The following is a 23033-nucleotide window of genomic DNA, read 5'->3' as shown; positions in this document are numbered from 1 at the left end:
TCCTCTGCTTCAGCAGCCCCTCCCTTCATCTCCATCAACTAGATGGGGTGCCGGGCTGCGGGGGGCCACCGGTCTCTCCCCACCTGAGAGAGCAGAATAAAATGAAGACAGCCGTTTTCAGACAGCACCTCGTTAACCCGTTCATTTTAAGTCTACTGAAAGAACCACCAAAAATGCATGTGTTAATTATATCCTAAAAGTGGAACTCAATCCAGGATGCCAGCAGATAAATGTCATCCAGGACAACAGCCCAACTCCAACATTCCTAAGACCCACTTCACCCTTAACTATGACCACGTTTCGCCCCAAGGACCAGGATTTAACATTGGACGGTAAACATTTGGGCAGCAAGATCTACAGAGTATTTTAACCCTCCCGCTTTCATGAACACAGACTTTCACGGACACAGCTCCAACTCTAAGCCACAAACGAAGTACCGTCCAAACTTCCATCCTCTCCCCCCGCCCCGGTCTGTACCACTTCAGATTTCCCACTGTGTTCTGGTGGCCTGATTTTGCTCCGAGGTTTCCCAACCACATAGCCTTTGAGTCATTCTCGACTCCCCTCTCCCCTTTCCTTCCTGAATCTAACAAACTACCAACAAACCTGCTGCTGCTTGTTCCAGCAGAACGCCCTACCGGGCCACAAAGCGCAAACCTCTATTGTTGGAGCCACCTTCCAGGGGGAATTCCAGCCCCAGGCGTTCCCGAGGCCCCGTGAAACCCGGGGAGGGACCGCTCAGCCTCTCACTCCCTCCTTTCCTGACTCACGGGGAATCGGCTCTCGGCTGGAGCCCAGGAGGGAGGGAAACAACCGAGCTAGAGCTTCCCACCAGCCCAGAGCATCAGGAACAGGGGGCTTTCCCGCCGGGTGGGCCAGGCTCCAGGAGAGGAATGTCTGAGTTCCAAGGCACAGCCTGGGCTGCAGTCGGTCCCGCCCTCTGAAACCCCTTTGAAGCTGGGCAAACGTCTGGCCAAGGGCGAGCTTGAGAGCTCCTCCACTTACCCTGGGAGGGGCGGTTTCCTGCCTGCCTTTCACAGGACGGAAGCGCAGTAACAATCATTTTGCATGATTCTCAGTTTAGACACCAAAATCTAAAAACCCAATAAAAATAAGCTTGATGTGACATAATGCATCAGACGGGCCAAGACTTATTCAACTACCTTAGAGACCTATTATCATAATATACTTTTTTTTTTTTTTTACGGTTTAGAGACTCTTTCCCATCAAAATCAGATTAAACATGCCTGGCTCCTTGAACAATTTCAGACCCAGCTCCACCTTGACTGTCCTTCTCCGAACGTGTTCAGGTGGTTGATTTCTCCTAAAACTTGGCACCCAGAGGGAATGCAGGGCTCCTGCGGGGGCCTTGAAGGCAAGCCTTCTGCCCTCACCTTTGCAGTGTTCCCGCAACTCAGCCTCGGCTAAAATCCTTATTCTTTCCCACGTGAACTGCTCCCAAGTTCAGGTCTTCTGTTCTGGATGAAGGGAATTGGGTTTGAAGGCTTTTGTTTGTGTTTTTTGCTTTGTTTTGTTTTTTGGAGAATCAGAGAAAATTAGAACTGAAGAGTTCATAGAAATTGCTATTACAGCATTTTCACCTTGTGGGTTCCAGCCCATTTGTGGGCCAGGAAATCAATTCAATAGGTCACCACCAGCTTTTTCTTTAAAAACGAAATAAAATGGAGTAGAAGATATCAGAGTGCACTGCATTTATGAATGGCAAGTATTAGTTCATGTAAGTTTTGTTTCAGATTATATATGTGTCTGTGTACCTGGGGGGAGGTGGGCGGCAGTGATACTAGGTTATGACTACAGTTGAGCTTTGGTCAAAAAATTTAAAAGCCACTGGTCTAGTCCAGCCAGGAACGAGCAGTGTGCTATGATCAACAGCACCTGTTTGGAATCTAGAGTCAGAAAATCCCTGGGTTTAAGCCTGGGCCCTGACACGCAGGAACGGCATGACCACAGGACGCTGTTAAGCTTCACTGAAACTCAGCTCAATTCCTCATCTATGAAACAGGGAAAACAACAGTATTTTCCTCCAAGAGGTATTAAGGAGAAGCACACTAATTCTCACTTGCAGGGACTAAGCACATTTGTACCATGTGCTGAGAAACGCGCCATGAACTTTGCCTGCATTATACTTCTGACCTCCCGCATGACAGCGCTTTGTGTTAGATGTTACTGCTACCACCCATCAGATGAGGAAAGTGAGGCAGTTTGGTCCAACATGTGAACTTCCACCTTTCACGACACTGGCCCTAAGTCCACTGTGCCTCTATCCAAAGGTGAGGATGCGCCTAATGTACTTAGCACCATTAGTACTAAGTACTTAGTACTGACACCAAGGAGCCTTTGCAATTCAGTGCTGCTCAAAGGCAGGCCCTTCCCAAGATGAAGAGTTGGTGCTGGAATGCAGGTGGATGCCCTGCTTCCCTCACCAGGTAAGTTTTATCTGTTTGGCTCCACTAAGCAATGTACTTCGTGATGAATTTCACTGGCACCTGGCAGGGGCGCCTGCCCTCATCCAGGACAGACAGCACGCCATTTCCCGCGGGCGGTCCACGGCCCACAAGCTGAGTAGCACTGCGTGAGACGGTGCGCTTATCAGCATCACAGCTATCGTGACACGCTCGTCCAGACCTGCCCTTTCACTGTCCAAAGCTCTTTTTGCGGCTCCATCAAAGGCAAACTTGTGCCTCCATCCCTGTCCACTGGCAGCCCACAGAAAAGCCCCCCGAATCTTTACGATATGTCCAGAGGCCCCCATGCTCCTCCCTGGTTTTGCATGACCCACCCTCCTGCTAAAGCTTGTCCTTTGTGTCTTCCTGGAAGACGCTGATAAGGACGTTGATCGAGATCGGGCCGAGGACAGATCTGCTCTCAGGAACAATGACTAGAACAATCTCTAATCCACTCAAGGCCTGTGCGCCTCCTCACGGCCCTGTTTGCTTCACTTTCCAAAGCATGAACAGGGTGGAAGGAAGCCCTGGGAGATGAGCTGCTGTAAGGGCTCCATCTTGTGGTGCACACGTGTCAGTGCACCTGCAGCGCGGAGATGCTGAACGGGAGGAAGGCTGGATGGACAGATAGGGCGTAACAGCACCTGCGAGCTTAGAGGGTATTTGCCTCGCTCTCTGGATCTGAACAGTGAATCCTTTCTCCTCATAATGTCTCAAAGTAAATCAGACTGGCCCTGTTCCTTTGGCTCACCACTGTGAATTCAATCAATGGAACACCACCTATTCGCTGCATGGCCCAGAAAAAAAAATTTTTAATGAGCTACCTAGGTAAAGAGACAAAATTTTTATAATACTTTCTTCCATCCGTAGTTCTACATCTGAAATGAAAATTCCCTTTCCTTTTGCTCATGATTTGGAAATTAACTCTACGGAATCCTGGATTTAATATGGGCGTCTATAAAGCAGGATGCAGTGCTGCCCTAGCCAAGCGGCTTCCTCGTGAGCCCCAGGACCGATGCCAGCACGAACACCATGGTCACGCTGGCCTGCTTCTCCCACACCTGGATCCCACCTCCTCCAGGTGTGACGTGATGCTGCCTTCCCCAATCCACTCAGATTTCTACTCCCTTCTAGGGTATGAGACAGCTGGGACCAAGGACGTGTTTCAAACACACAATCAGGCACGAGTCTTTGATGTGAGTTTAAATGATCCTGTCTCAGTCTGAGCTGGGGGGTAGGGATCAGCTGAGGCTGTACAGGTAGGGCCTGTCGGGGCTGAGGGTGGTAAGAGGAAGCTGAAAGTTGCAATAAGAAGAATGAGACGCAGCAGTCCCCTGCGATCGTAACATCAGGAGTATGCCTGTGTTTCCTAAACCAAACTCAGAGCTCAAAACCTGAAAGGGCAAATATGAGAAAAACCACGTCGTCATTTACACGGCCTACGCACACACAGCGGTGGTATGTCTCGAAAACAGTGAGAACGGACTCCTGCCCAGAGGTTCACTGTCTGGAAGGAGGCTGATGTGTGAATAAGTAGTTGTACGTGTTCCTAAAACTCTTGCGATGGATGCTTTGAAAGAAGAGCAGGCAGGAGGGAGACCTGGTGTGACTTCCTCTCAGGAACCAAATGGATGCATTTTATCTGACAATCCTCTCTACCATCAATTTATAAGCTCCAAAACTGGAGCATCTCAACCCCATAACGCCTCTGGAATTTTGATTATAGTTCTTTCTTAGCCTTGAAACAAACTTAGAGTGAATGTAATAGAGCACCTTAACCTTACAGATGAGAAAAAGACTGGCTGATAAAACAGCATCTTCGTGCAAAGCGTTTCCACTTCTTACACCAGCTGGCTATGATGCTCGTCTTGTAGCTTACCACTCCATGAAACCGCTTCGAGGGGTCACAGAAATAAACCACATCTTACATATTAAAGACCGGTCACTTTACCCAGTAAATTCCTTTTGGAAGTCTGCCCTTTACTGGAGGAAAGTTATTAAAGTAAAAAGTATACGGTCAGTACCTTAGTAATTAATGAAATAACAAGAAATGCAATCCCTTACTAAGGAGAATGTTTTCACTTAACATTTCTCTTTTTATTTCACTGGGGAACTTAAGGTAATGATCTAGGAATATCGTAAGTCTCTCCTCCATTTCATCTTCCATTGGCGGCATCTCTAGAACATCATCGAGGGGTAGAGCATTCTTCTTGAAAGCAAAGTGCAGAAATTTGAGATGCTTAATTCAGAATGCTCCTCAACTGGTGACTGTTTGGGAATTTGAAAAAGCATCACCAATAGGAATTGCCTGTGATATTGGGAAAGTGACATTTTTTCATACATTTCCTCTTAATGTAAGTAGGAAGTCAGTTGACTTTGGTAAGCATGGGTAGTACTTAAATGTGCATTAAAATAACTAAAGATCTCATATGAACTCCCTGAATATAAAGCAAAATGCCTTGGCTTCATTGTCATACAGACAATAAAAAAACAATGTGTAGCCATCATATTTACAAATCATTCAAGTGGTCAAGAAGAGAAATTAGATATCACTAAATTCTATAATCCATATAACTAAGGAGGGTGAGGGTTCAAATTGGCTTTGACCTGAATCTCTCTTTCTTAAGGAAACTGGAGGGAGACACACTGCATTTGGGGGCGTCACCCAAATTCTAGTCACATGAGAGCTGTACTTAGTCCGCTTCCAGCCACATGGCCGATCGAGCTGACAGGAGGAGGAGCTGGGGGTGAGGAGTGGAAGGACCCTCTAGAAACAAACTAATAGAATTGTCCGGTATCATATCACTTTCTCTTAACAGTGTACTTGGTGGATAAAAATTCCTGGGCTCCGGAAATGAAGAGAAGCCTCAGAACAGAGTGTAGACGCTGTTGCCATGGAGACCCACAAGGATTTCAGACTTGGCCTGAAAGCTGGGATTTTAATTCCAGGGAGAGGACTGGAGAAGAAAGAAAGAGGGAACTGGTACTGAGCCAGCTGCTCAAGACCCACATGTGTCAAAAGGCTGGCCAGCCTGAGAGGCAGACAAGAAAATTCTGTGTCCTCGTCCCAGGAAGCAGCAAGGAAACTTTCAGTCTCCAGGTACCTTGTATTAAAAAAATGACTTGCAAGAAATCAAAACCTCGGACTATACCCTGTGCAGATGTGAATTTATACCACCCAAAGGGAGCAGGAACCACACTCAAGAGTTAAACATGAAGCAACAGTCAGATCTACCCACCACCAGAGCCTCCCATCAAGCCTCTTAGATAGCCTCAACCACCAGAGGGCAGACAGCAGAAGCAAGAAAAACTACATTCCTGCAGCCTGTGGAACAAAAACCACATTTACAGAAAGATAGACAAGATGAAAAGGCAGAGGGCTATATACCAGATGAAGGAACAAGAAAAAAACCCAGAAAAACAACTAAATGAAGTGGAGATAAGCAACCTTCCAGAAAAAGAATTCAGAATAATGATAGTGAAGATGATCCAGGACCTCGGAATAAGAATGGAGGCAAAGATCGAGAAGATGCAAGAAATGATTAACAAAGACTTAGAAGAATTAAAGAACAAACAAACAGAGATGACCAATACAATAACTGAAAGGAAAACTACACTAGAAGGAATCAATAGCAGAATAACTGAGGCAGAAGAACGGATAAGTGACTTGGAAGACAGAATGGTGGAATTCACTGCTGCGGAACAGACCAAAGAAAAAAGAATGAAAAGAAATGAAGACAGCCTACGAGACATCTGGGACAACATTAAACGCAACAACATTCGCATTATAGGGGTCCCAGAAGGAGAAGAGAGAGAGAAAGGACCAGAGAAAATATTTGAAGAGATTATAGTCGAAAACTTCCCTAACATGGGAAAGGAAATAGCCACCCAAGTCCAGGAAGCGCACAGAGTCCCATACAGGATAAACCCAAGGAGAAGCACGCCGAGACACATAGTAATCAAAGTGGCAAAAATTAAAGACAAAGAAAAATTATTGAAAGCAGTAAGGGAATAACGACAAATAACATACAAGGGAACTCCCATAAGGTTAACAGCTGATTTCTCAGCAGAAACTCTACAAGCCAGAAGGGAGTGGCATGATATACTTAAAGTGATGAAAGGGAAGAACCTACAACCAAGATTACTCTACCCGGCAAGGATCTCATTTAGATTTGATGGAGAAATCAAAAGCTTTACAGACAAGGAAAAGCTAAGAGAATTCAGCACCACCAAACCAGCTCTACAACAAATGCTAAAGGAACTTCTCTAAGTGGGAAACACAAGAGAAGAAAAGGACCTACAAAAACAAACCCAAAACAATTAAAAAAATGGTCATAGGAACATACATATCGATAATTACCTTAAACGTGAATGGATTAAATGCTCCAACCAAAAGACACAGGCTTGCTGAATGGATACAAAAACAAGACCCACATATATGCTGTCTACAGGAGACCCACTTCAGACCTAGGGACACATACAGACTGAAAGTGAGGGGATGGAAAAAGATATTCCATGCAAATGGAAATTAAAAGAAAGCTGGAGTAGCTATACTCATATCAGATAAAATAGACTTTAAAATAAAGAATGTTACAAGAGACAAGGAAGGACACTACATAATGATCAAGGGATCAATCCAAGAAGAAGATATAACAATTATAAATATATATGCACCCAACATAGGAGCACCTCAATACATAAGGCAACTGCTAACAGCTATAAAAGAGGAAATTGACAGTAACACAATAATAGTGGGGGACTTTAACACCTCACTTACACCAATGGACAGATCATCCAAAATGAAAATAAATAAGGAAACAGAAGCTTTAAATGACACAATAGACCAGATAGATTTAATTGATATTTATAGGACATTCCATACGAAAACAGCAGATTACACGTTCTTCTCAAGTGCGCACAGAACATTCTCCAGGATAGATCACATCTTGGGTCACAAATCAAGCCTCAGTAAATTTAAGAAAATTGAAATCATATCAAGCATCTTTTCTGACCACAACGCTATGAGATTAGAAATGAATTACAGGGAGAAAAACGTAAAAAACACAAACACATGGAGGCTAAACAGTACGTTACTAAATAACCAAGAGATCACTGAAGAAATCAAAGAGGAAATAAAAAAATACCTACAGACAAATGACAATGAAAACACGACGACCCAAAACCTATGGGATGCAACAAAAGCAGTTCTAAGAGAGAAGTTTATAGCTATACAAGCCTACCTAAAGAAACAAGAAAAACCTCAAGTAAACAATCTAACCTTACACCTAAAGAAACTAGAGAAGGAAGAACAAACAAAACCCAAAGTTAGCAGAAGGAAAGAAATCATAAAGATCAGAGCGGAAATAAATGAAATAGAAACAAAGAAAACAATAGCAAAGATCAATAAAACTAAAAGCTGGTTCTTGGAGAAGATAAACAAAATTGATAAGCCATTAGCCAGACTCATCAAGAAAAAGAGGGAGAGGACTCAAATCAATAAAATCAGAAATGAAAAAGGAGAAGTTACAACAGACACCGCAGAAATACAAAGCATCCTAAGAGACTACTACAAGCAACTCTATGCCAATAAAATGGACAACCTGGAAGAAATGGACAAATTCTTAGAAAGGTATAAGCTTCCAAGACTGAACCAGGAAGAAACAGAAAATATGAACAGACCAATCACAAGTAATGAAATTGAAACTGTGATTAAAAATCTTCCAACAAACAAAAGTCCAGGACCAGATGGCTTCACAGGTGAATTCTATCAAACATTTAGAGAACAGCTAACACCTATCCTTCTCAAACTCTTCCAAAAAATTGCAGAGGAAGGAACACTCCCAAACTCATTCTATGAGGCCACCATCACCCTGATACCAAAACCAGAATAAGACACTACAAAAAAAAAAATTACAGACCAATATCACTGATGAATACAGATGCAAAAATCCTCAACAAAATACTAGCAAACAGAATCCAACAACACATTAAAAGGATCATACAGCACGATCAAGTGGGATTTATCCCAGGGATGCAAGGATTCTTCAATATATGCAAATCAATCAATGTGATACACCATATTAACAAACTGAAGAAGAAAAACCATATGATCATCTCAATAGATGCAGAAAAAGCTTTTGACAAAATTCAACACCCATGTATGATAAAAACTCTCCAGAAAGTGGGCATAGAGGGAACCTACCTCAACATAATGAAGGCCATATATGACAAACCCACAGCAAACATCATTCTCAACGGTGAAGAACTGAAAGCATTTCCTCTAAGATCAGGAACGAGACAAGGATGTCCACTCTCACCACTATTATTCAACATAGTTCTGGAAGTCCTAGCCACGGCAATCAGAGAAGAAAAAGAAATAAAAGGAATACAAATTGGAAAAGAAGAAGTAAAACTGTCACTGTTTGCAGATGACATGATACTATACATAGAGAATCCTAAAACTGCCACCAGAAAACTGCTAGAGCTAATTAATGAATATGGTAAAGTTACAGGATACAAAATTAATGCACAGAAATCTCTTGCATTCCTATACACTAATGATCAAAAATCTGAAAGAGAAATTATGGAAACACTCCCATTTACCATTGCAACAAAAAGAATAAAATACCTAGGAATAAACCTACCTAGGGAGACGAAAGACCTGTATGCAGAAAACTATAAGACACTGATGAAAGAAATTAAAGATGATACCAACAGATGGAGAGATATACCATGCTCTTGGATTGGAAGAATCAACATTGTGAAAATGACTATACTACCCAAAGCAATCTACAGATTCAATGCAATCCCTATCAAATTACCAATGGCATTTTTTACGGAGCTAGAACAAATCATCTTAAAACTTGTATGGAGACACAAAAGACCCCGAATAGCCAAAGCAGTCTTGAGGGAAAAAAACGGAGCTGGAGGAATCAGACTCCCTGACTTCAGACTATACTACAAAGCTACAGTAATCAAGGCAATATGGTACTGGCACAAGAACAGAAACATAGATCAATGGAACAAGATAGAAAGCCCAGAGATAAACCCACACACCTATGGTCAACTAATCTATGACAAAGGAGGCAAAGATATACAATGGAGAAGACAGTCTCTTCAATAAGTGGTGCTGGGAAAACTGGACAGCTACATGTAAAAGAATGAAATTAGAACACTCCCTAACACCATACCCAAAAATAAACTCAAAATGGATTAGAGACCTAAATGTAAGACTGGACACTATAAAACTCTTAGAGGAAAACATAGGAAGAACACTCTTTGACATAAATCACAGCAAGATCTTTTTTGATCCACCTCCTAGAGTAATGGAAATAAAAACAAAAATAAACAAATGGGACCTAATGAAACTTCAAAGCTTTTGCACAGCAAAGGAAAACATAAACAAGACGAAAAGACAACCCTCAGAAGGGGAGAAAATATTTGCAAACGAATCAACGGACAAAGGATTAATCTCCAAAATATATAAACAACTAATTCAGCTCAATATTAAAGAAACAAACACCCCAATCCAAAAATGGGCAGAAGACCTAAATAGACATTTCTCCAAAGAAGACATACAGACGGCCACGAAGCACATGAATAGATGCTCAACATCACTAATTATTAGAGAAATGCAAATCAAAACTACAATGAGGTATCACCTCACACCAGTTAGAATGGGCATCATCAGAAAATCTACAAACAACAAATGCTGGAGAGGGTGTGGAGAAAAGGGAACCCTCTTGCACTGTTGGTGGGAATGTAAATTGATACAGCCACTATGGAGAACAAATGGAGGTTCCTTAAAAAACTAAAAATAGAATTACCATATGACCCAGCAATCCCACTACTGGGCATATACCCAGAGAAAACCATAATTCAAAAAGACACATGCACCCAAATGTTCATTGCAGCACTATTTACAATAGCCAGGTCATGGAAGCAACCTAAATGCCCATCAACAGACGAATGGATAAAGAAGATGTGGTACATATATACAATGGAATATTACTCAGCCATAAAAAGGAACGAAATTGAGTCATTTGTTGAGACGTGGATGGATCTAGAGACTGTCATACAGAGTGAAGTATGTCAGAGAGAGAAAAACAAATATCATATATTAACGCATGTATGTGGAACCTAGAAAAATGGTACAGATGAGCCAGTTTTCAGGGCAGAAGTTGAGACACAGATGTAGAGAACAGACATATGGACACCAAGGGGGGAAAACTGTGGTGGGGTGGGAATGGTGGTGTGCTGAATTGGGCGATTGGGATTGACATGTATACACTGATGTGTATAAAATTGATGACTAATAAGAACCTGCAGTATAAACAAACAAACAAACAAAACAACTAATACTAAAATTTCATTGGGTTATTTGTATGGAAATATGTTAATATAAATGTCTCAGACATTGCATGAAATTTCTAAAAATCTTATAAGTTCTGGTATAATGTTATAAGTCATAATCCTAGTTATTACTTTAAAATGTATTATCTCAGAAATAAGTAATTTTCTTGTCAACTGCATTATTATGAACTTTCATCAAATCTTTAACTGTGGTCATTTTTAAGTCTTTTGTCATTTACAGACAGTTCTGGGTGTACTCTGATGCTTTTGCAAATATGTTCCTATAAAAGGGTTTCATCTTCAAGAAATTCATGGAAAAGTCTCTGACAAGTACAGGTTTCTGGTAACTGACTGTACTGCTGAAATGAATGAATAAGCATTTTCAGAACTCTAATGAAAAACTGATGAACTCATAAAAGTGCTAACAAAAGATCAAGATGAAAAGAAAAATTAATTACATGGGACTGAGTGAACTGATGAGGATGGGTATAATTTTTGTGACTTTCTGTTTGAATTAAAAAAAAAAAAAAAAAAAGAGTTAAACATGAAGATTGGTCCAGGACAGTGAAATCCTGAGACCCCCACAAAAACAAATGAAAAGCTGTTCCATAGGAAAACGTGCACAACACATGGCATTATGGATCCTCCATAGAAAGGATAGTCCTTGCTGACAGCAAATCAAAATTCAAAGTGACATGATCGAAACTCTGCACGCAAACACCACTGAAGCTACATGAGGAAGCACCGTGAAAGACAGATGGGCAGACTCGATACAGGAAGAATCAGCACTCAAGAATGAGAGGAAATGGAAAAACCTGAAAGACGCCACTAAAAAAAGGTACATTTAAACTTGCATGGGTTAACAAAAGAACATAAGCAATAACAAAAGGCAGGACAGCATTTTAAAAGATCAAGAATATTTGAAAAAAAAATATGAAATGTAGGAATTCAGAAAATGATTCTTTGGATTTCTAGATTCAGCATGGCGACCCAGAGAGCTGGAAAGAGAGTCACACCCACCCTGACAACAAGAAAACTGCTGGACAAACTGCAAATTAATTACTTTCCTTGTCCCCCTTAGAGAACTAAGGTCACAAGAGCAAATAGCTAACTGGAAAGCTTCGAAGAGGCAAGTGCCTGCAGTGAGAAACAGGACCCATGCTTTTCCTTACCTGGGGCAGATATTGTCAGAGGTCGTAGAGCCAATAAGAAGATTCAGCTAGATACTTGTAATAACATGCTAAAAGCTCAGTGTGGAGGCTGAGGGAGACCTGGAGACCCTGGAGACAGCAGACGGAGCAGGGTGGCAGCTCTACAAGAAATGTTAAAAACAAGCTCTTCAGTCAGAAGGAATGCAATATAGGTCAGAAACTTGGATCTACACAAAGAAATGAAGAGTATTAGAAATGGACCATATGGGGTGGGATGAATTGGGAGATTGGGATTGACATACATACACTACTATGTATAAAATAGATAACTGATAAGAACCTGCTGTAGAGCACAGGGAACTCCACTCCACTTCGCTGTACAGTAGAAACTAACACAACATTGTAAAACAACTATACCCCCCCCCCAAAAAAAAGAGAAATGGAAAATACAAAGTTAAAATAAAATATTTTTTCTTACTTTAATTGCTCTAAAGATAATTGAGTGTTTAAGAAAACAATATATTCTTCATTGATAGTTTAAATAAAAGTAGAATATAACAGAAACAAATTTGGGCAAAACCCCAAATACTGGGGGAAATGGTTCTAAGAGGAAGTCTCAACCAAAATTGAAAATGATTTTCAACTGAATAAAAATTAAAACACAACACATCAAAATTTGTGAGATGCAGCTAAAACAGTGCTCAGAGGAAATTCATAGCACTAAATGCTTAGATTTAGGAAGAACAAAGATCTGACCTAAATTTTCACCTTAAGAAATTAGAAAAAGAAAAGTAAATTAAACCCAAAGCAAGCAGAAAGAATAAACGAATAATGATGAAGACAGAAATCAATGAAACTAAAAACAGAAAAACAGGGGACTTCCCTGGTGGCGCAGTGGTTGAGAATCCACCTGTCAATGCAGGGGACACGTGTTTGATCCCTGGTCAGGGAAGATCCCACATGCCACGGAGCAACTAAGCCCATGCGCCACAACTACTGAGCCTGCACTCTAGAGTCCGTGAGCCACAACTACTGAGCCCGTGTGCCACAACTACTGAAGCCCACGCGCCTAGAGCCCATGCTCCGCAACAAGAGAAGCCACCACAATGAGAAGCCCATGCACCACAATGAAGAGTAGCCCCCGCTCGCCACATCCAGAGAAAGCCCGCACAGCAATGAAGACCCAACACAGCCAAAAATTTTTAAAAATAAAAAAATTTTAAAGAATTTTTTTAAAAAACAAAAACAATAGAGAAAACCAATGAAACCAAAGACTGATTCTTTGAAAAAAATCAATAAAATTGGTAAACCTCTAGTGAGTCTGACCAAGAAAAAAAAGAGAGAGAAGACATAGATAACAATACCAGGAATGAAAGACGGAACTTCACTCTCGACCTCACGGACACTAAAAGGATAACAGGAGAATAAAACAAACAACTGTAGACTCATAAATTTGGCAACTTAGGTGAAATAGACCAGTTCCTTGAAAGACATAAACTACCAAAATTCACTGAAAAAGAAATAGAGTCTGAATAGTATTATATTTATTAAAGAAATTGAATTTGTAATTGAAAACCTTTCCACACAGAAAACCCCAAGCATAAATGGCTTCTGGTGAATTCCACCATCATTTAGGGAAAAAAATAATGCCAAATCTACCCAATCTCCTCCAGAAAAAAAAAAAAAAAAAAGAGTAGGAAACACTTTCCAAGTCATTTTATGAGGCCGGAATTAAGCTAATATTAAAACCAGACAAAGATATTACAAGAAAAGAAAATTGCAAACCACTATTCTTTGTGAGCCTAGATGTAAATTTCTTCAACAAAACTTCAGAAAATTGAATCCAGAAATATATAAAAAAGAATATACATGCCAATCAAGCAGGATTCATCCCAGGAATACAAGGCTTGTTCAACATATTTTAAAATCAATTAATGTAATTCATGATATTAAGAGACTGAAGAAGAAAAACCATATAGATATCTTGATAGCTTCCAAAAACAGCATTTGACAAAATTCAACATCTATTCGTGATAAAAACTCTCAGCAACCTAGAACTAGAAAAGAAGTTCCTTAACCTTATGGAAAACATTTACATATCTACATAAAACCTACAACTAACCTCAATGGTAAAAAAAAAAAAAAAAAAAATGCTTTCCCTCTAAGATGGGAACAAAGACAGGATATCTTCCCTCACCACTCTTGTTCCGTATCAATATCTTGTTTGAAGCCTAGAACTTTTGCTGGAAGTTTTTACAATAGGCAGGAAAAAGAAAAGGCATACAAATAGGAAAGAAAGAAATAAAACTGCCTCTATTCTCAGATGAAATGACGGTCCTGAAGAAAATCCCAATCTACAAAATCATCTCTTAGAACTAAAATGTGAATTTAACAAGATCACAGGATACCTGGCCGATATATTAAAGTCAGTCATCTTCCTATATACAATAAACAATTGGAATTTAAAATTCCAAAAACAATACCATTTACAATAGCACTAAAAATGAAATACTTAGGTGTAGATCTAATAAAAGAGTCTGTATGCTAAAAATTACAAACACTAATGAAAGAAATGAAAGAAGATCTAAATAAAGAGACCTACCATGTTCATGGATGGAAAGACTCAGTATTTTAAGATATCCATCTTGTCAACTGATAAATAGATTCAGTACAATCCAAATCAAAATTCCAGCAAGTTTTTGTAAATGTAGACATGTTAATTTTAAAATTTAGATGGAAAGTCAAAGGAAAAAGGAAAGCCAAAACAACTCTGAAAAAGAAGTACAAAGTTGGAGGACTCACTCTACCTGACTTCAAATTTTATGATAAAGCTACAGTTACCCAGACAGTATGATATTGGTGAAAGAGTATGTGCATTTCACAGTGGAACAGAATAAAAAGCCCAGAAATAGACCCACACAAACACAGTTCATTTTTGGCAAAAGTACAAAGGCAATTCAATGAAGAAAGTTTTATCTTTTTAACAAATGTTTCTGGAACAACTGAGTATCCATGTGCAAAAAAGTCAAAAAAAAAAAAAAAAAAAGAACCTTACAATTATACCCCAATTAAAAATATATGAATATTTTCATTAAAAATTTTTTAAAAAAAGAACCTTTACACATACCTCATACTGTGTACAAAAATTAACCCAGAATAAATCATTGACCTAATTCTAAATCTAAAACTTTAAAAGTTCTAGAAGAAACAGAGAAGAAAATCTGTGTGAACTTGGGTATGGTGACAAGTTTTTAGATGTGATTCTAAAAACATGAGTCATAATAGAAAATTTGATAAATTGTATCCTTAAAAATTTTGAAACCTTTGCTCTGTAAAAGACACTGTTAAGAGAATGAAAAGTCAAGCCACAGACTTGGAGAAAAATATTTATGTATCCTATATCTGATAAAAGTCTCATATCCATGTAGAATATATAAAGAACTCTTAAAGCTCAACAATAAGAAACAACCCCCCTTTAAAAATGAGTAAAATACATGAAAAGATACTTCTTCAAAGATAATATACAGATAGCAAATAAGCAGATGAAATGATGCATTAACAAAGTTAAATTAGGGAATTCCTTGGCAGTCCAGTGGTTAGGACTCCGCACTCTCACTGCCAAGGGACTGGGTTCGATCCCTGGTCAGGGAACTAAGATCCCGCATGCTGCATGGTGAGGCAAAAAAAAAAGTTAAATTAAAATCACAAATTGGGACCACTACATACCTGGGATGGCTAAAATTTCAAAACTAACCATGCAAGACTGGTGAAGATGCAGAGCAACAGGAACCCTCATTCATTGTTAGTGGGAACACAAATGACACAGCCTTTTTGGAAAACAGTTTAACAATTTCTTACGGTATTAAATACATGCTTACCACATGGACCCAGAAATCCCACTCTTAGGTATTTTCCCAAGTGAACTGAAGACATGTGTTCCCCTAAAAACCTCTGTGCAAATGTTTCTAACAGCTTTATTCACATCCCCAAACTGGAAACCCAAATGTGCTTCAACAGGTGGCTGGATAAACAAACTGTGTATGTGCACACACCAGAACACTACTTGGACACAAAGGACAAACTGTCAACTCATGCAACAACAAGGATAAACCTTAAATAAATTTTTCTAAATGAAAGAAGCCGGTCCTGAAAGACTTCATACTGTAAGATTCCATGTATATGACATTCTGACAAAACGGTGCAGCCATAAATCACATCAGTGGTTTCCAGGAGTCAAAGGTAGAAGGAGTGATTAACTGAAGGGGCTACACAGGGACTATTAGGGGAGCATCAAACACAAGTCTCCTTGGAAAATGGCAGATCAAGATGACAAAATATTAATAAATGTTTTCCCCATTGATAGGCTTGATCTAAGGGAAGTACATGTGAAATATTGCACCCAGCAAATAGGAAATATTTCTCTGGTTCAAGCATACATGAGATATTAGGTAAGTTAAACATAAACACACATTAAGTCAAAAGGAAATTCAATACATATTTTTTAAATTATATACTGACCACATTGTCAGATCAAAATTCAGTAACAATAAAAATCAGTAACAAAAAGGTTGCCAATGCCCCCCCAACACACATACTTTTCTTTAGAAACTACAAAGCACACTTCTAAATAATTCATGGACCAAAGGAGAAATCATAAGAAAAATTACTAAATATTTAGATTTAAGTGAGGGTGAAAGTGATATATATTTTTTCCATCATCACATTTGCATGCCCACGCACACACATATATAAATGTGTTATGTAAATATAAATACATACTTTTAAATATGTAAATATATATATGTATACACACACACACACAAATAGGATGATGGAAAATAAGAGAGAAAGGACAAGAAACATAGAAAAAACAGAGGATAAGTTCAAGAGTGCTAACATCTGAATAATAGTTTTTCCATAAAGACATAAAAAATAGTGACGGTTTTATCCTAGGAATAATTATAGAAATTTCCCTACTACTGAATGAAATGAGTTTCCAAACTGAATGGGCTTACTAAGTTCCCAGGACAATAAAAGAAAAAGACCCACACCAAGGCAGGTAATAGAGACAGATAAAAATTACATATATTTCAGAAACTTTTAAGAATCATATGAAATGATCAGGAATAATATGCACCCCTCTCAGGAAGCTGCTGAAGAATGCGGTCTATCAAAACAATAGCATAAACAGAGGGGGAAAACCAGATGTGGAAACCAGTGGCAGAACATTGGAGAAGGTCCCCTTTGCCTTTCTCTGGTGTTCAAGCCACTGGTCCCTGGCATAACAGTGAAGAGAAGAAATCCCTGGACAGGATCCCCAGAGCAGGCCTAGAGCACAAGAAGCAAAGATTGGAAGAAGGAGTCAGAGGATTCTAGGAGGGTTATCTCTGAGAAAGAGATAAAATCAACCAAATACCTGATGTATGTGGCCAGTGAGAAGAGATTTAAACTTATGGAGGAGACCTTGGGAAGGAAAGAAGGATAAGAAAGTAGAAAACCAAGGAAAACAAAAATCAAAAGCCTATTATTAACTTGAGGGAGGAAAAAGATTGCGAAACAGGAAATGTAATCACAGTATACTGTATAGCTCTTCTGTGACTAATACTTATATATCCATACAATAGTGTAAACACTGAGTATCGATTTAATGTAAAATGGTGACATTGACTCCCTAGGAGGACAGAGGGAGAGGAAGGATGTGGGAGCACCTATTATCTTCCACAGCAGGAGGTCAGTAGATAATAAACTGAAACATCAAGCAATGAGAATACATCACGTTAATTAGAAATAAAGAGATAAACACGAAGGAAACTGTTTAAAAAGTTGAAAGCTAGTTGCCCTTGTGGGCTGCGAATAGGGATGGGGATGGTGGGAAGGGAATGCTTCTTGTATTAAAATTCTTGGTGATACTTGAAGCTAAATACATGTAATACTCTGTGGGCTACCACAAAATCAATATTCAGAGAGAATGTACATGCTTAAGTATAAATACTAGGAAAAATGGAAATGAACAAGCTAAGCATACAACTCTAGGAGTCCCTAAAAGAACACAGTTAACCCAAAGAAAGGAAAATGAAATAAATAATGAAACATGATGAACTAAGAGGAAATTAAAGAGGGATAGATAGAAGCAAAGACTGAATCTTTGTAACAAACCAATAAAACAGATTTTACTCTTTCCATGAAAAAACAGGTCATAAAAGATACAGTAAAACTTTAAGACATCATAAAAGAATACTCCGAACAACTTTACGGCAATAAACCTGACAACTTAAATGGAGTGGAAAATATGAATTGCCAAAATTAACTCAAAAAGAAATTGAAAATATGAATAGACATAAAACATTAAAGAAACTGAATGAGTCATCAATGTCAGAAAATCTCTAGGCCTAAGCAGGTTTAAAGGCGAGTTTCACCAAAACTTTGAGGAATAGATAATTCCTATCTGTACATTAACCCACTCAAGAAAACAGAAAAAGAATGAAGACTAAACTCATTTTTTTGACATTTATAAACCTTGATATCAAAAACAGATGGAATAGCATGAGAAAGGAAGCTTGTCGGCTGATCTCAGTTTTATGTTGTGGCAGTTGCAATAGTACTAATGGATAAAATCTACTGAGAGTTTTATACGTGTCAGGTGCTGCTATAATGGCATTTTGGTTGTTTTTGTATTGAGATATAATTGATATATATACAAAGAACTGCACATATTTATGAATAAAATTTGATGAGTTTGGATATATGCAAACACCGTGATACCATCACCACAATCAAGGTAATAAACACATCCATCACCTTCCAGTTTTCTTGTATCCCTTTGTTGTTGGTTTTTTTTTTTTTAATTTTGTGTGTGTGTGTATGTGCGGTAAGAACACAACATGAGTATTGCCCTCTTAACAAATTCTGAATGTACAACACCATATTGTTAACTACAGGTACCATGTTGTACAGCAGATTCTAGAACTCATATAGCATAACTGCAACTATACCCACAAAATAACAACTCCCACCTCCCCTGCTCTAAGGGTACTAGAAGTACCAACTTATTTAAAAACAGCCTTATCAAGAGGACACTATTATTATGCCTATTTGATCAGTCAGGATACTAAGGCACAGGTAGTTAAGTAACTTGCATGTGATATGAACTCAAGCAGTCCTCCAGAGTTCTGTAGTAGTGAAGCTCAGTGCAGACCATCAGTGGAGGACAACCCTAGTTCCAAATGATCATTTGAGGACATAGAGCTGATACAGTGCAGGTGCACAGCTGGACCAAGGTAAAAATACTAGCCAACAGAATAAAACAAGAACAAGAAATATTACCAAGTGCTGAAAAGGAAACACAAGTATTTTTATTTATAGACAATATAATTGTCTACATAAAAATCCAAGAGGATCTATAGACAAACTATTAGAACTAATGAGTTCTTCAGCAAGATTGCTGAATAAAAGTTCATGATTTATTAAATTCTTACAAAAATCTATCAGGAATGTCATCTTTTAAAAATCTCATTCAAAGTTCAACCAAAACTACAAGGTACCCATAAAGAAATCTAAAAGAGGATGTATAAGATATGTATTAAGAAAAATTACAGTTACTTTCTTGAAGGTTATTACAGAAGACCTAAGTAAATAAGAAAAATGCTATGTTCATGAAAGCTCAACATCATAACAATGATAATTTCCCCAAAATAGATCTATAAATGTAATGTTATTCTAATCATGATACTAACCACATTTTTCAAAGACAACTCTAATAACTCATTTGAAGAAGCAAGATGCAATTTTGGAGAGTAAAGTGAAGGAAGAAAGAAGGAAAATTCCCTACCAAATACTGACGTATCATAAAGCTATAATAAATTTTAAGAAGTGTAGAGTTCGTGAAAGAATACACAAATAAGCTTGGAAAAGAATAGAGGGACTAGGGCTTCCCTGGTGGCGCAGTGGTTGGGAATCTGCCTGCCAATGCAGGGGACACGGGTTCGAGCCCTGGTCTGGGAAGATCCACATGCCACAGAGCGGCTGGGCCCGTGAGCCACAACTACTGAGCCTGCGCGTCTGCAGCCTGTGCTCCGCAACAGGAGAGGCTGCGATAGCGAGAGGCCCGTGCACCGCGATGAAGAGTGGCCCCCGCTCGCCGCAACTAGAGAAAGCCCTCGCACAGAAACGAAGACCCAACACAGCCATAAATAAATAAATAAAAATTAAAAAAAAAAAAGAATAGAGGGACTAGAAACAGACTGTTGTATATACGGGAACTTGGTATATAATGGAAATTGCATTGCAAATCTAATCAAAAGCTTTATTCAATATATCGTTTCGGGAAATGGTGTAGCCAATTCCTACCTCATTTTCTACTCAAAGGAATCCTAATAAAGATCTAAATGGGAAAGGCAAAACTATGAAAACTTTTAGAACATAATATATGAGAATACATCCCTGACATCAGGGTAGGGAAAGTTGTTTAGAACAAGATGAGGGGTTTACCAATATTGAAGGGAGAACGCTTTCGTCCCCGCCATGGCTGAGCTAATCCAGAAGAAGCTACAGGGAGAAGTGGAGAAATATCAACAGCTACAGAAGGACTTGAGTAAATCCATGTCAGGGAGGCAGAAACTAGAGGCACAACTAACAGAAAATAATATCGTGAAAGAGGAACTGGCCCTGCTGGATGGATCCAATATGGTCTTTAAACTTCTGGGTCCCGTGCTGGTCAAACAGGAGCTGGGGGAAGCTCGGGCCACAGTGGGGAAAAGGCTGGACTACATCACGGCTGAGATTAAGCGATACGAATCCCAGCTCCGGGACCTAGAGCGACAGTCAGAGCAACAGAGAGAGACCCTTGCTCAGCTGCAGCAGGAGTTCCAGCGGGCCCAGGCAGCAAAAGCAGGGGCTCCTGGGAAGGTCTGACCCTGTCCTGGCGGGGGTGGGGGGGAGGGGAGGAAATGAGGCAGCTCTAGGGTCTATACTGTAGCTAATAAAATGTGAAAATACAAAAAAAAAAAAAAAACAAAAAAAAACAAGATGAAACTCATAAACCATAAAAAAGAAAGATTAGTAAAATTGACAAAGTGAAAATAAAATCTTCCATATGAAGAAAGACACCATAAACATTGTTAAAAGACAAATTACAGACTGGGAGAAAATATTTGAATTGTGTACAATGGACAAAGAATTACAGTCAATCCTCACTATGTGAAGATTCCATGTTTGTGAATTCACCTACTTGCTAATATTTATTAGTAACCCGCAAATCCATACTTTTGGTGCTGTCGTAGCCATTCCAGCCATGCACAGAGAAGTGAAAATTTTGACTCATCTGACACATACATTCCCAGCGGAGGCCAAACAAGGCTACATTCTGCCTTCTTGTTTCAACACTCATACCGCACATGAGTCCTTTTTGAAGTCTATTTAGTGCCATATTTTCTCATTTTTGTGACTTTTGTTGGTGAATTCATTATTTTAAATGCCTCCCAAGCTGAAGTGCTATCTAGTGTCCTAGGTGCAAAAAGGCTGTGATGTGACTTAAGGAGAAAACATATGTAATACATGTATTAGAGAAGCTTTGTTCAGGCATGAGTTATGGGGCTGTTGCTTGTGAGCTCAATATTAATGAAGCAACAATATAAATGAGGTGTCTTTAAACAAAAACACACATAAAACAAGGTTATGTATTGATCTGCTGACCAAAATGTAGCAGCCAAAGGCTCACAAGAACCTGACCCCGTATTTCCTCTAGAAGCAATGGTTCTGTATGCGCTAATTCAGTGTTCACGGTGACTTTCTAGAACAATGAGAATAATGAGAATTGACCATACTTTCATGAGTATAAAGATCCACAAATCAAAAGGGGAAGAGAAACAACTAAATAGAAACATGGCAAAGCAGACAAAGAGGCAAGACACAGAAGACACCAGGAGGCCAGTAAGTATGAAAAGATGCCCAGCCTTCTCCATTCATAAGGAAAATGCAAAATAAAACCACAGGCTGTCTTGTCACAGCTATCAAATTAGCAAAAACACAATACTAATGTTGATAGAGGAGAGAACAGAACTCTCAAACAGGCATTGTTGTTGGAATTGTGACTTTGATTAATTTGGAGAGCAATGTGGCAATTTCTATTACGGTTGATAATATGCAATTCCTATGACCCAACAAATCCACTTCTAGATAGACAGCTTAGAGATAACCATTGGTACCCTGAGTTCAAAAAATGAAGTGTCTAAATGTGCATCAATATGGCAATGGGTAAGTAAACTCTGTGTCATGCATTAGGGAAAATCAATAAACTAGATGTACATATGTCAATATAAACAAATCTCAAAAATTCATTTTGCAGACTGAAAACGTTATAAAAAATACGTGTTACGACAATTACATAAATTTTTAAAGCACATATTGTTTACAGGTACACAAAAACCTATATAAGAATGATGCAATAATACACATTATTTCAAAGAGGAAGGAAATAGTACTGGGGATCAATAATAATATATAATATTAATACTAAAAACTTTACCTATAGTATAAACACATTCAGTTAATCTTCAAAATAGTCCTATGAAGTAGGTACCACTACCTTATAATATTTATGTTATAAACATTATAATATTTCAGGTGAGAAAACTGAGGCATAATTAAGCAACATACCAGGAAATCCTCCTAACTGCAATGTTAAAACAGGAACAATTTAAGTCTCAGGATCTTCCTCGGGTTTTTGAGTCTGTAAAATCTAAACTGAACAATTGGCTCATGTGCCTGGTGAGAGCTGGGCCTCCCTGGCCCTTGCTTCTCTCAAAGCGGAACCTTATTAGATGCCACGGTTGGGCACACAGGCTGTCAGACACACGGGTCCTTCCTCGATTTTGCTAATTCATGATAACCTGAGACAATACCAATGAGACATCATTTTATACTCTTTTATACCCTTCAAAAGTGGAACCCTAGAGCTCCTCTGATGAATCTGGTCAAGATGTCCTTCCCCTTTTCGTTCCAGTCTTTTATTTCAAATACTGTATTTGCTCAACAGCTTTTGGGTTTTAATATTTTAGTGTGAGTCAGA

At 39.1% G+C, this 23033-nt stretch overlaps 1 protein-coding gene across 1 annotated transcript; it reads left to right on the top strand.

The window, feature by feature from the left end:
• Nucleotides 1–20453: 20453 nt before the first annotated feature.
• Nucleotides 20454–20916, top strand: LOC133077158 (prefoldin subunit 6). The gene has a single exon (XM_061171840.1). The coding sequence runs from the start codon at nt 20489–20491 to the stop codon at nt 20876–20878; it is 390 nt and encodes a 129-aa protein (XP_061027823.1). The 5' UTR covers nt 20454–20488; the 3' UTR covers nt 20879–20916.
• Nucleotides 20917–23033: the final 2117 nt, after the last annotated feature.

Source organism: Eubalaena glacialis, chromosome 17, assembly GCF_028564815.1.
Source record: "Eubalaena glacialis isolate mEubGla1 chromosome 17, mEubGla1.1.hap2.+ XY, whole genome shotgun sequence".
NCBI lineage: Eukaryota > Metazoa > Chordata > Mammalia > Artiodactyla > Balaenidae > Eubalaena > Eubalaena glacialis.
The sequence above is the reverse complement of the archived record's forward strand: the minus strand, read 5'-3'. Positions and strand labels throughout refer to the sequence as shown.

Coding starts and splice junctions, on each gene's coding strand:
- LOC133077158 (XM_061171840.1), top strand. CDS start 20,489: ATGGCTGAGCTAATCCAGAAGAAGCTACAGGGAGAAGTGGAGAAATAT.